The sequence below is a fragment of the Malaya genurostris genome, chromosome 3, assembly GCF_030247185.1.
Source record: "Malaya genurostris strain Urasoe2022 chromosome 3, Malgen_1.1, whole genome shotgun sequence".
Lineage (NCBI taxonomy): Eukaryota > Metazoa > Arthropoda > Insecta > Diptera > Culicidae > Malaya > Malaya genurostris.
Genome location: NC_080572.1, coordinates 94,399,180 through 94,412,605, shown reverse-complemented (window position 1 = coordinate 94,412,605; position 13,426 = coordinate 94,399,180). Strand labels below are relative to the sequence as shown.

Genomic DNA, 13,426 nt, shown 5'->3' with positions numbered 1-13,426 from the left:
ATTACAAATGAGGTCATGTATGTTTGGTTGACTGCAGTGCATTCCAAAGCATGATTTTGCAATGAAACCAACATCTGTGAGAATCAAAGCTCATTTTTCATGCGTCATATCATTCAACTTCTCAGTAGTTTGGAATTGTTTTGCGTTCGTAATAGGTGTTTTATTTTACATTCATTCCGTTGTTTGTATAGCCCGTCAGTTTAAGAGAGCTTGTTCTTCTAACTTTGAAGACAGCTGGACAGCCTCATTTCTATGGTTGAAAAGAAACACAAAATGCTGTATGTATGCTTCTTTTTCCAGTTTAAAACTGTAGACGGAATAAGCCATCGTTATTCAATTATTATTAAACAAATGCTCAAATGTTGAACACCATCTTGTATATAAAGAACAAAATTACACGGAATGAAAAGATTTGTCAGAGAAGTTTAATTTACATCAATCAAATTATAAACTGATAGCAAAATTCGTTGAACATTATTCGTTATATCATTTGACACTGCCAAATAAATCCTCGTAGCTAAACAAAGTCTGGAGTAGCTTAAGAAGTCCTAAGCTATTATTATTATTTTTAATTCATTGCATAATATCTCAAGAATATTGTGTCAAAGTCACAAGCCAATTAGAGCAAAATCGACAAAGTTACAAGAATTGTTATACATGTCGCATTTTAATACCTACCATACCAGAACACGCTATTGTTACCTTGCAGATGCTCTCTGTATATTACCTAACCTTACACACTTCGGAAAAACATGTTATTTTACATCTTGTTAAATGCATATAACTGGAGCGTCGCAGTTCACGCAAATTTACGTGGAAGGACATTCAATATTGTATCTAAAATTTCGTGACATAAAATTCTTTGAAATAAAAAAAAGAATACTGACAACAACCGCCGCGACTTGAACCGAGAATCATTGGATCGCAAAGTACACAAACAAAAAATTAATTTTACAGGTGACTTAATCCCTCATACGATGTAATTCATAAAGACCTAATTCGTCAAATGACGAAAAATTTCATTTGTAATAATTAAATGTTAGATTGACTTGAATTTCACTGGTTTCGACTGTAACTTGCCTTCTGCTTGCAGGTGCGACTGTATGAATTTAAATGCATCTTTTACCAGCCAAGCAGATGTATGCTTCTGTTCAAGTCGAGGCGGTTTCTATCAGTATTGTTTGTTTTTGATTTCAATTAATTTCATTTCATATTTGCGTGAACTGAGACGCTCCATTTATGTGCATCTAATAAGATGTGAGATCACAGGGTTTTGCCTTTATCATATAAAAAAGTTATGCAATCACTGTGAAACCCGACTTTTAAACCGAGGCCCGGTGAGCCGAGTGTTATATACCATTCGACTCAGTCTGTATGTGCATATGTGTGTGTATGTGTGTGTATGTATGTAACATGTATTGCACTCACTTTTCTCGGAGATGGTTGAACCGATTTTCATGAACTTAGATTTAAATTAAAGGTCTTGTAGCTTCACACAAAGTTCCTGAATATTATTCAAATCCGACTTCCGGTTCCGGAATTACAGGGTGATATGTGCAAAAAAATGATAATAAATGCATTTACTTTTCTCAGAGACGGCTGAACCAATTCTTACAAACTTAGATTCAAATAAAAGTTACAATTGTCGTATACAAAGTTCCTAATTTTATTTTGATCCGACTTCCTGTTCCGGAGTTAAAAAGTGATTAGTGAAAAAGTCTTATTTCAAATTACTTCCTCATTTTTCTCAGAGATGGAGTTTCAACAAACTTTGACTCAAATGAAAGGCCTCATGGTCTCATATAAAACTTCCGAATTTCATCCTGATCCGACTTCCGGTTCCGCAATTATAGGGTGAAGTGTGTTAAAAATTAGATACCGCCTCTTAAAGCGGCGAAACAAAACACGTAAAAAAATGTCTTAACTTACCTCGAAACTATTCCAATCGGTAGCAATTGTCAATAGACAACCAAACAACTCGATTCCGGCTATGCTGGCTCTCGGTTTCTGATTTCGGAAGCACCGGAAATAAAAAGTAAAATAATTTCTTAACTTGTCTCAAAACTATTCCAATCGATAGTCATTTTCAGTAGACGACCAAACATTATTTTGCTTTTCTTGTCCTTGGGTTTTTGATGAATGACCGAAGATTGTAGCCATAGACTCAAAAATGGATCCCAGTTACTTTTCTCCAACCAACTTCGATTATACCGATCCCAGATTCCGGTTTCGGAAGTACCTCTTTTTGTTTCCTCAGAGATGGCCTAAACGACCTCAGTACTGTTTCACTCTGTAGACTATACTAGTTCATGGACAAACCTTTTTGTTTTTAAGAATCAAAGAACATTATTTTGTAGAATACCACACATTTATATATGAGTATATGTGAGATATGAGAAAGGCATCATTAGGTGGATTAAAACAGTTTTTTTTTAGTGTGTAGCAGCTCAATTTAAGCTGCTAAACAGACGCAAAGTTTACACTATATATACGTAGCTATTCGAATATTGTAGTGAGATGCAATATCCTTTCTGATGTCTCCACGTAAACAAGTGACGATCTATTACTGATCGCCGCAGAATTTGAACATTTAGGGGTTTTTTTGGTTTCATTTCTTCACGTTTCGTGTTACATAGTCAGTATAAACTTTGCGTATGCTTAACGATGGAGATCGAACGGTCGGGAGAAGACGGTGGCTGATGACTGATGAGACGAAGGCGAAATGAGACGAAATCAAAATGACATATGTTCTGTATTGTACAAACCAATAAACCCAAGAATGTTCAATCTATAGCTTATTAAAATCCATCCGCAACCTATCCTAATATGAGAAAGATCAAATGTTTAGAATCATAGATCAGTTGCAAAGAATATGGCCAGAAAATTCCAACTTTTTGACAATAAAACAGGGGTTAGCATAATTTTGTGCCAGTTCGAACAAAATTGGTTCGGTCATCTCTGATATACACCAGAGAAAATTTGTTGCTGATCCGTAGATATTTTCTTTAATCGGTGATCTGGATCGATTGGTGCGTTAGAGCCTTCGTTTATGCGTTTTTTATGGTTTTTAAGCACCTTTTTAGGCGAATTTTTGAAGTTTTTATAAGTAAATTATCGAAGTTATACTTTTTTATACCCAAAATATGTCTTAAAGTGTGATTCAAATAAATTAAAATCTTAGAACTTTCCCTAGAAATCGACTATGAATACCTAGTGTTTCATAAATCGTTTCTACTCCTCAATTCATTGTCATCAACTGGCTAGAAAACTATTATAAATAATAAATTTATAAAAAAAAATATAAAAGATACATTTCTGAAGCAAACTAACAAGATTGCGTATTTGGCAAAACTCGAAAATACAAGCGTGTGTAGCAACTGTTGCTATAGTGCCTACCAATTTACCCGACTTCTTCCCAATGTGCAATTCGATAAACGAAAACGATTCACCAATTCGGCTTCTATTTTCAATAAAATGTCTAGACTATTATGCATTGTACCAATTATGTTAACGTTCACCGCTGCTATTATCAAACCGGTTTATTATCAGTTTTATGCAGGTATGTCATAAGCAGTAATCATAGGCCATTTTGCCTATATAAAGCTTCCGTTAGTGCATTCATTCCAATAAAAAAGTAAAAACGAGTAGTTCATTTCAACAGTTCGATCGTAGAACAAAACGACACAGTTAAAAAATGTTCATGTTGAAAATCTGGCTGCTCATCGGTAGGTTTTTATTTCAATTTATCATATAAAAAGTTTTCTTTTAATTTCTTTTCGGTAAGCTTATTTTGCTTGCAACATTCTGACGGTACTCGGTGCTGATAATAATTGCCCCATGCCCTGTCCGCACATTATGGAACCAGTCTGCGCTAGTGACGGTGAAGAATTCAGATCCTTCTCGAACCGCTGCTTGCTACGAGCTTACAATGAATGCGAACGAGAAAGAGATAGAGAAGGTATGTTCTTCACAGCTCGTATATGAATGATGAAACCGTTATAGAACGAAAGCTAGACGTTGTGACAAATATTAATTTTCTATACTTATTCAGCTTTTGGGGAGGTCGATTCAAACAACTGTGAGGACCAACAGTGGTTATAGACATGCTACCCATTCACACAATTCAGCAGTAGGAAGTATGGCGGAAATGCTATAAACTATCATTGTTCAACCTAAGACTGTATTGCTTGTCTGAAACAATCAAAAATAGAATATTAAAATGTCTCGTGTTTTTAAGTACGTAAATTTTTTGATTATCTGCATTATTTCTACAGTTATCACATAGCCTTACGTCTTTATATCAATTTCAACTAGCTTTCCACATGCTGTTTTGGATATTGACCGCGTGAGTACTCTTTGTTTCCGAAAAGCGCGAGAAACCGTCAAAATGAAAATTAGCACATTTAGCATCATTCAGCACAGTAGCAAACTCTAATTCATCGATCGATCTGATTTGACGAGTTTTGGAGGCAATATCATTCAAATGGTAATCTTAAACGCTTAGAATTTTCAAACTTAACTTCAGTGGCATTTGATGCAATAGCTAAATTCTCACTCGGAAACACTATTTGGATCTACTCAACACATAAATCAGACTAAAAGAAACGATTTTGAAGGCTCACCTACATCGACACTCTATCAAAACTATAACTTGAGATGACAATTTAGCTGCTTTTGTCCAAGATTTTAGAAAATTTTCTATAGTTGTAGGAAACTTTTTATATTGAGAGCGCTCTATCTTCACGAGAGCCCAGTACCACTCGATAGGTTGCAATTCCAAGCAGTTAGGTGGGTTTGCCTCTTTCGGTAAAAACATGGACTCCATTTGCTTTATAAAAAATCATGTAGTGACAAGATACCAAACAAACCACAATAGCGATGGAGCGTCATGGCTGCGTAGGAATGATAACAATCGCTTCCTTAGGTATTCTTCATTGTTTACAGTTTATTTCCTTGTTTACGGCTCCGAAGGGGGTGAAGTTTTGGGTTGCTCGACTACAGTAGTATATTGCCTGCCAAATAAAACATTTTTTGGGAGACTTTTCCAAAAAAACTATCTCGGGAAGCTGCTAAAAATCTTCCAGCACATACGTTTCATCGTCCATTATCACGCAAAAAAATTTGGTCAAATATCTGCAATACAAGCCCGGGTATTAGTCATGCAGTGAAAAACATTCAAGCAAAGAGATTGTGTTTTGAGATCACCGGCTTGTGAGCCAACGGCTAAGACGAAGATAATTCTAGCTTGGTCATAGAACTATCGAATTCTCATTTGACTCACTTCCACAGTATCGGCACTCATATCTGCATTCCTTCCAATAGCTAGAACATTTTTGAAACAATTATTAGCTTAATGGGCAATTTGCATAGGGTTTGTATCGTTTGATGGATAGTTTATCATCCGCCACCAATGATTCAATCACTGTCATGCAGTGGAATTGACGAAACGTCATGCTAAAACTTGATTTATTTAAAAATTTTTTTTTTTGTTTCGATTATAGAGGTTTTAACCTTAAGGTCATTCGCCTCTTCGGACCAGAAAAACTTTCTGACCCTATGTGCGGGGTTGGGAATCGAACCCAGGCGGGCTGCGTGAAAGGCATCGACTTACCCATCACACTATACCCGTCCCCTATTTAAAATTTTATTACATAGCCAAAACGCGATGTATTTGCTTACATCAAACATGGCTTTAAATTCTAGTGACTTTAATAAAGTTGTTGCTTGTCAAAAAAACAATAAAGGGTATTTGTATATTTGATTGCACCTAGAAAATATTTCTTGATTTACACGGTAACGACCATTTACCAATTATCATCTCAATTAGCAGTAGCAATTGCATTACTGCTTCAGTTCAAATTCCATTTGATTCGACAAAAAACATTGATCAGATTAAATACCAAAATAAAATCTCAACTGTCTTAAATTCAATGGAAAAGCTCCCTCCGCTTGAATAAATTATCAACAAGCCCAAACCAAACGATTTCCTGATCCAACGACTAACAGAAGGCCTCCCAACCCTTGGTGGGACAAAGAGTGCTCAGGGGCTAAACTCTCAAAACATAATGCTGGCAAAACGTTTCAGAAACAAGAAGGAGGAACACCTCATAATTTTGAATAATACGTGGGAAATGAATGTTCCTACGCAGAGAATTATTCGGGAGTCTCCTCCAAAAAATAGTTCCGTTGATAGTCTCTTTTCATTGAAACAATTTTCTAAAGCACGCTTGTCTTGCAACAATAACGCTCCTGGGTTGGACAGAATTTAATTCAACTTGGTGGAGAATCTGTCAGACCTCGCAGAAAGACACTTGTTGGAATTATTCAACATATTTCTTGAGCAAAAAAAATATTTTTCGACGTCTTGATACTTATGTCATATTATCGTACTATTATGGGCAAAAAGTAGTCAAACTTTTGAATTATATTTTGCGCGGAAACTTCATGTATGACTACGCCAAGTGTCACGTCAAAATATTCATTAGTGTTTAGTATACGTCTGTCTTTCTGAAGTATGCAATCGACGATTTTTATAATGAGTGTTGTTCAACAAAGCAACTCCATTAAATTTTGTGTGCACAATCAAGTTTCTGAACGTTTCGTCAGTTTTGTTGCAAAAGGCCTTCGGTGATAATTTTATGTCGCGAGCAAGTGTTTTTGATTGGTATAAGTTGTTCAAAGAGGGTCGAGAACGCGTTGACGACGAACCACGGCCAGGACAGCCCTCAACATCAACTGATGATGAACACGTCAATTAAATCAAGGAATTTGTGCTCGATAATCGACGATTCACAGTCAGAGACCTTACTGGGTTCGTTGGAATATCGGAAGAATCAGTAAAAACCATTTTTAAAGATCATTTGGGCCTGAGAAAAGTAAAAGCAAGTTAGGTTCCAAAAACACTCTTTGATTCTTCGTGATTTTTTCACCAAAAATTCAACCAACATCGTTCCGCAACCACCACATTCGCCTGATTTAGCTCGGTGTAACTTCTGCCTATTCAGCAAACTCAAACGACTGCTTCGGGAAAATCAAACGTGAATCGCTACACGCATTGAAGGCTATTCCGGAAATTGACTGTAACAACTGTTTCGAGAATTGGGAAAAACATTGGCACAAGTGCAGGGCTTTGAAGGGGATGAAATAAATTTGAAAGAATAAATAAAGAATTTTGCAACTATGAACAAAGTCTTACTATTTGTTCATTTTTCCCACAGTACTATTCTATGGTTATAAGTTCATGTCAAAGAAGCACTGGTTGTTTGGAGCCATAGTAGCAGAGTTTCTGGGGACGTTTATGTAATAGTGGACTTTGTTATTTTTCTGCGTGAACTTAGCTGTCTCCGATACATTTTGTGATTACGTTTCGTCTTGGACTCATCAGTGCAGTAGCAGCTCATAACGGCTAACGTTCATCATGTATCGTGTTCCCTCGTAAACTGCACGTAAATTGCATTGTCTGACTTGTTCAACTGTGATTCCTGCACCTTTTTCATATCTATGCGCATTTTATCCTTCAACAAGGTTTCAATTTTGTTTACTGATGCTCAAATACTGCTCTTTCTGAAGTCAAAATAACAGACTGTCCAACACAGCTGGGACTGACTAACCTCAAGGCAGCCACTTCAAAACATTCATATATTTACAACACTTCAACGACTTAAAATTCCTCTCAAAAGCAATAAAGTTTTATTTGCTAACATAAGTCTTTCGTGAAAACTTAATATTATTATCGATGCCAAATTGGATGTGAAATGCCACATTGATCATTTGATCTGTAAGGTATTCAGGGTTTCAAAGCTAATTTTCTACGTTACTAAAAACTTTTTACTCTTTACTCTTTACTTAACTTGATTTACTCTCTTTTTACGTCCGCTCGATGCATAAAGATCAGTTGTGGCTATTCGGTTATATCATTATCAAACTATAACCGGTTATGTCATTTTTTTTTATTCAATAATGTAATATTATTTTAGGCACACTGCTTAAGCTCTAAGATGCCAAGGGTATTTTCTAATCTTACTTAACGACTAACTTAAAACTATGATAGTATCATTAGACTATGTCGTCTCGGGTTCTCGTAAATCGTAATGGCGGCAGTGGTCGATGAATTGAGTGTTGCATGAGTCTTCCAGATGGCGTTGGTCCGTGTGGGTCCGCGGGAAACACCCCCAGGCTACGAAGGCCCGGCGGGTGGCCCGCATGCTGGTTTTCGACTGGAGCGGTCTTCCGTGGGCGGTGATGATGATATTGCCGAAGAGAATGAAAGAGAAGTAAATATTGTGGAAAACGTGGCAAAAAAGGGGATGTGGGAACAAAATGTTTGAAAACGACAGAGATCTAATTAGTTGCCATCGAGATGGAGAAGAGACAGGGAAGGGGGAACGAAAAAGTTAGTGACAAAAAAAAGATCTTGTTAGTTCCAATGAAGATGGTGGACAGGGACGGGGATCGAGAGAATCGGGCGGATGTTAGTGTCGAACAATGTATATCAATGTGTTTAAGGTACTGGTATATGAGAAGCATATACAAACTATCCCGACTCGCCAACACATCCCGAACCGGAACCTCAGGCGGTCTACCTCGGGCCCTAAGGGATTCCAGTAGCTTCGACCTGGCGTCACGATACTCTACGCACAACCACACGACATGCTCGATGTCCTGATAACCATCGCCTGATACACCGTCGGTGTAGTGATTTGACATGAGCCGCGACATAACACGAATGAAATCGCGACTCACGTTCATCCCCCTGAACCAAGGTTTCGTCGATACCTTAGGGATAATGGAATGTAGCCATCGTCCCAGTTCGCCATTGCTCCATGAAGTTTGCCAGCTTTCGAGAGTTTTCTGACGAGAGATACTGAAAAATTCATTGAAGCAGATTTGGTTATGTCATTATCATATTATTATTTGTTCGTTTCACTCTGCGTAATCTAGCATATAGTAACCAAGTGACAAAGATCGCTGTAAGCTTATTGGCCAAGTTTTTCCTGTTTATGTCTCTTATCTATAGCTAGCTGAAGACTGTTGGTAAAGAAATCACACAGATTACGAAGTGAAATTTGAACGTATGTTGCGACAAACTTTCCTACTGTGTAGACATGGCGCTCTGCGGCTGGACCAATGGGACAACGAAATAAACGAAAAGAACAAAACAAACACGAAGTAAATATGAGAAAATACAATAAAGCCTAAAATTTTAGGTAAAACCGACGGCAACATTTTGTTTCAAGAAGTAGAAACAAAATGTTTAACGTATATTAAGTTTAAAAATTGATATCTATAAAAAAGTTAGACATTATCAAATACAGCGATGACACAAAAATTAATGACATATAGGTGATAAGCATGGCTCCACCAGAAGGTAACATTTCATAGTTGAGAACTTTTCGAACCATTCCTTCATCAGGTGCAAAACGTATCATCCTGAGTAATAGATTTGGATCACAACAAATCGTGTAACCTGCAGTAAAGGTCTTAAATTCCTTCTGCGAAAATCCAACCGCCTCACATATGTCATCACACGGAGACTTTTCCACTTTTGTCTCGAAGGGATTGTTCAGGGTGACAAAAGCAATGCCCGCATCGTAACTCGGTGACTTGACGATCTTCCAGGTCCAAAGAGGCACGTCGATACCGGATATGTCCAACGAGAGTGGAATTTGCGAACCATTCTGATGTGGTAAGCTTAGTACTCCGCTAGTGCCTTGAATCACGACGACGTCTTCCTTGAGCGAATGGGCAATCGTTCGCACAAGCGATTCAACTCGATTCCAATTTCCTTCATTGATGGTCTGAAATACGAAATTGTGATAAAATTAGTTTTAACAAAATGCAGACTAACTCCACCTTCCACTGCGGTACTGCATTCGTATAGAAAAATGTTGCATATTTCCACGTGCGGAAAATTCCGTCCCCTTTCGGCGTCATATGACCCTTTGACAAATACTGCTTATCCGTAACAAGAAATTTCTTCGCTTGTTCATCAGATCCTAAAACGTCCGTAAATTGCTTCAATTGTTTTTCCTGAGTATATGCGATATCCAGATCAATAGATCCTACTATTCCATCGTTAGTCCATTTAATATCGTCTACGTTAGCAGCCAAACCTGACAAAACTTGGAGATAGTAAATTACTTCTGTATACCGGAAGTAAGTATATACCGGCTATTGCGGCACCCGGCAGTATGTGTCTTGTAAACAATACAGATGACCTTTTCTTATCGAAACATGATTGAATGTATGTTATGAATCCCAACTCCCCGGCATCGAAACCAAGTTTATGTACAACACCCGCATCGTTGCCGCAAAGTTCTTCAGACGCAACGAAACTTCCGATGCTCATCGCTTCACATCCTAACTCCGTCGAACTGACGGAACTTCCGTCTGGCAATGAAAATGTGCTATCTCGGACACATGTTATTTTGGTTTGGGACGTCTGAGTTTTCACCAATTTATTTCCACTCCCAGAGCATAGTAATGCAGACTGCTGAGTTGTTTTATTCCAAACCAATGTCGAACCAACAGGGGCCAGAAGTAGAAGCGAACTTCCTTCCGTACTGAAAAAAACGGGATCCTGAAGAGGTAGATCTTTTGTCGCCACTGAACAAGTGGGTCCCTAGAAAAGAATACAATGAAATAAATTTTAAATATTCATCTTATTCACAGTCGAATAAATGTTAAACGTATTTTGATGATTTAAATTTAAATTTACTGTTATACCGACTAACCTCAGTTTTCTCCTTATATTCAGCCTCACAATGAGCAATAGCTGACTTTTTGCTTTGGTTGGAGCTTGCTAGTGACAACGTTGATATAAAAAATGCAAAAAGTGCTATGCTCAAGAATGTCAGTAATTTGTTGTCTAAGATAAGAGCTGTAAAAGTGCAAAAGTACGCAATATTATGTGTCCAATCAGGAAAAAACAGAAACGAATTGCATTGATCATTAGATGAGTGATAATAGAAAAACTTTTACTAATACAACGATGAATCCTATCCTATTTCATTCTATTTTTTTTGTTATTTAAATTGGAAAACGATTCGTTTAACCAATTCCACAAATTTTAAGACTACACTAATTCAACTTACTTTTAAACTGTCGCAGCGAATCGTTGAATGCCATAGTTATATATCAAATCTCAGAATCAAAGTACTTTTCTACTTTTTCACTGGTCTCAAATAGAACTTTTGCTTCATAGTATAACACGTCGATTGATTTGTCTTTGACATGTACTGCTTTCCAGAACCCCTACTCTATGGCTTTGAAGAGTCGATAGCGAAGTGCCAATACAAGTGCGAGAGATAATAATATCACCGATAACGGCTTATCTTCGTTACGACATATGGACAGCATCGAATCCGGTTGTTCCAGATTCTTAGTTCCCAACAATATACTACTATACACTTTAGTGCCCACATGCAATAACCGAACAAGTTGAAATCTTATCTTTCGAAGTTGTATTCAGCAATGATGTAAACTGAATTGGTGAAACGTTCTAATGTGTTTGTAAAAAAAAAGTTTATTTTAATATCTCGCTGATTCAGTCTAATTGAAACAAGTGTTACACCTGTACCCGATCAGAATAATAATAACAGAATTATAACAACTGGAGTAATTTATTTCAGAAATATTTTGTAACAAATTTTGAAATATTTTTGGCTGTTAAAATAACAAAAAACATAACAAAAAAGGGAACCAAATCGTAACAGATTTTGGAACGTTTATATCACAATTATTATTGAATTTGATATAACTACAGAAGTCCGAAAGCAGAAATTTATAACAATGTTGTGAAAAATTAGATAGCAAATGAGCAATTCCAGGAATGAGTAGACGAAAAAGTGACAAAATCAGAATCAACCTTCTCCGATTTGGATGAAACTTTGTACATGGCTTCAGTATTGCAAACCATAAGTTTTTAACCGATGGAGAGGTCAATCCGACTCACGACTGATTTTTAAAAAGGGCGTATGTATTTTTGCATTTCACAAAAATAGCCTTTTTCAAGTCGTTGTAACTCGGAAACCGTTAATTTTACAAAAATGGCGTTCAGGAAGAAGTTGTAGAGAAACTCTAAAAAAAATATACACTGAAAAAAATTTTGGATTTTTTTTTCTCAATAATTACAAAATAATCCGAAAAAGTTAAATAAAACTAAATCAGGGTTTCGATTTGTTTGATAATTTTTATTTTAAAGCTCTTATTAAAACCTACAGATTGGTGGCTATCTCAACCGTGCCTTTTGAAAAATGAAGAAGTTACAGCTAAAACAATGTACAGATATATTCGAAATTTCAAGTTTTCGTTGAAAGATAATCATTTAAACAGTAGAATATTATTCTACAGGTTAAAGACAATAAATTTGTTCATGATATCCTTTCTTCTAAAAGTAGCTGTTCTTGAGATACTTGAATATTCAATTATAACACCATTTTTTTATATTTCCATGAATTGTTTATTTGCTTGCTATATCTAAAATTATTACATGTACATGAATAATTCTTCTCGGGTTGAATTGGCCCGGGTTGGTGGTTAAATGCATAGGGCGCTGGTCTTACAAACCAGTTGTCGTATATTCGAGCCCCGACCTGGAAGGAATCTTAGTGTCAGTAGGATCCATAGTACAAGCCATGCAATGATTCTGTACACTAAGAATCGGCTGCGAAGTCTGTTGAAACAGAAAGGCCAAATTCCACAAAAGGAATGTAATGCCAGGACTTTGCTTTGCTTTATGAATAATTCTTAATTATATTTAATGTTTTAAATTTTTGAAAATTGTATGAGTACTACGTGCATCGTCATTCGAATACAGTCTTGTGACGATTGTGGTTTCTGAAATCGGAACGAAAGAATGGTATTTCTGTGTGCCTGGAATCGTTTTGGTATCCTTATAAACACTACTCCACTCGGTCACACCCCGTTCATATTCTTCTTGTGACACGTAAAAAAAAGACATGGTCGTCTCTGCTCTGCCTATTCATATAATTGTTTTGCAGTTGTGATTTGGTGTTCATGTAGTTTGGCCAAGCTTTCACGTCGTGCCATTCGCTTTAAATTACCCCCGATTGCATCACATGGTCCTTTACCATGAGAAGTTGCAAAAAAATGCCACTCAGCATCAATGTTATACATTGATTTAAATTGCAAAATTTGCAGCTCCGTGAGACATAAAAATTGCTTTTTTAATTTGAATTTTGTCTTTCAAAAACTGATTAATCCACCTAGCAGTGAGATGATACCTTTTTTTATCAATCCGCATGTGTTTTTTGCATGAATATTCTTCGGTGTTTTAGTTCTCATGACATTATTTTAATGACCGTCGTTTTAATCGGCAATTTGAGATTTTAATCACTCCTAACCCTGTAGTGTCGAAACTTGCAAATCGAACCTAATTTGAATCTAAATGTGTGACAATTGAATG

General features: G+C 36.6%; 2 protein-coding genes across 2 annotated transcripts; one reads left to right on the top strand and one right to left on the bottom strand.

Moving 5' to 3' along the window:
- The first annotated feature begins 3,638 nt into the window (after positions 1-3,638).
- On the top strand, positions 3,639-4,245 carry LOC131437271 (enhancer of split M1 protein). The gene is made up of 3 exons (XM_058606508.1): positions 3,639-3,725; positions 3,785-3,958; positions 4,052-4,245. Exons 1-3 carry the CDS (start codon positions 3,695-3,697, stop codon positions 4,099-4,101), a joined length of 255 nt encoding a protein of 84 aa, XP_058462491.1. The 5' UTR covers positions 3,639-3,694; the 3' UTR covers positions 4,102-4,245.
- A 4,940-nt stretch (positions 4,246-9,185) lies between these two features.
- LOC131438482 (uncharacterized) lies at positions 9,186-11,252 on the bottom strand. Its single transcript, XM_058608542.1, has 5 exons — positions 11,094-11,252; positions 10,734-10,879; positions 10,168-10,621; positions 9,853-10,112; positions 9,186-9,797 (listed from the first exon to the last, which is right to left on the bottom strand). Exons 1-5 carry the CDS (start codon positions 11,125-11,127, stop codon positions 9,270-9,272), a joined length of 1,422 nt encoding a protein of 473 aa, XP_058464525.1. The 5' UTR covers positions 11,128-11,252; the 3' UTR covers positions 9,186-9,269.
- Between the last annotated feature and the right edge of the window lie 2,174 nt (positions 11,253-13,426).

Coding starts and splice junctions, on each gene's coding strand:
- LOC131437271 (XM_058606508.1), top strand. CDS start 3,695: ATGTTCATGTTGAAAATCTGGCTGCTCATCG. Junction 3,726..3,784: donor GAAAATCTGGCTGCTCATCG/GTAGGTTTTTAT, acceptor CTTTTCGGTAAG/CTTATTTTGCTTGCAACATT. Junction 3,959..4,051: donor ACGAGAAAGAGATAGAGAAG/GTATGTTCTTCA, acceptor ATACTTATTCAG/CTTTTGGGGAGGTCGATTCA.
- LOC131438482 (XM_058608542.1), bottom strand. CDS start 11,127: ATGGCATTCAACGATTCGCTGCGACAGTTTAAAA. Junction 10,880..11,093: donor TTCGCTGCGACAGTTTAAAA/GTAAGTTGAATT, acceptor GCACTTTTACAG/CTCTTATCTTAGACAACAAA. Junction 10,113..10,167: donor GCCGGGTGCCGCAATAGCCG/GTATATACTTAC, acceptor AAGTTTTGTCAG/GTTTGGCTGCTAACGTAGAC.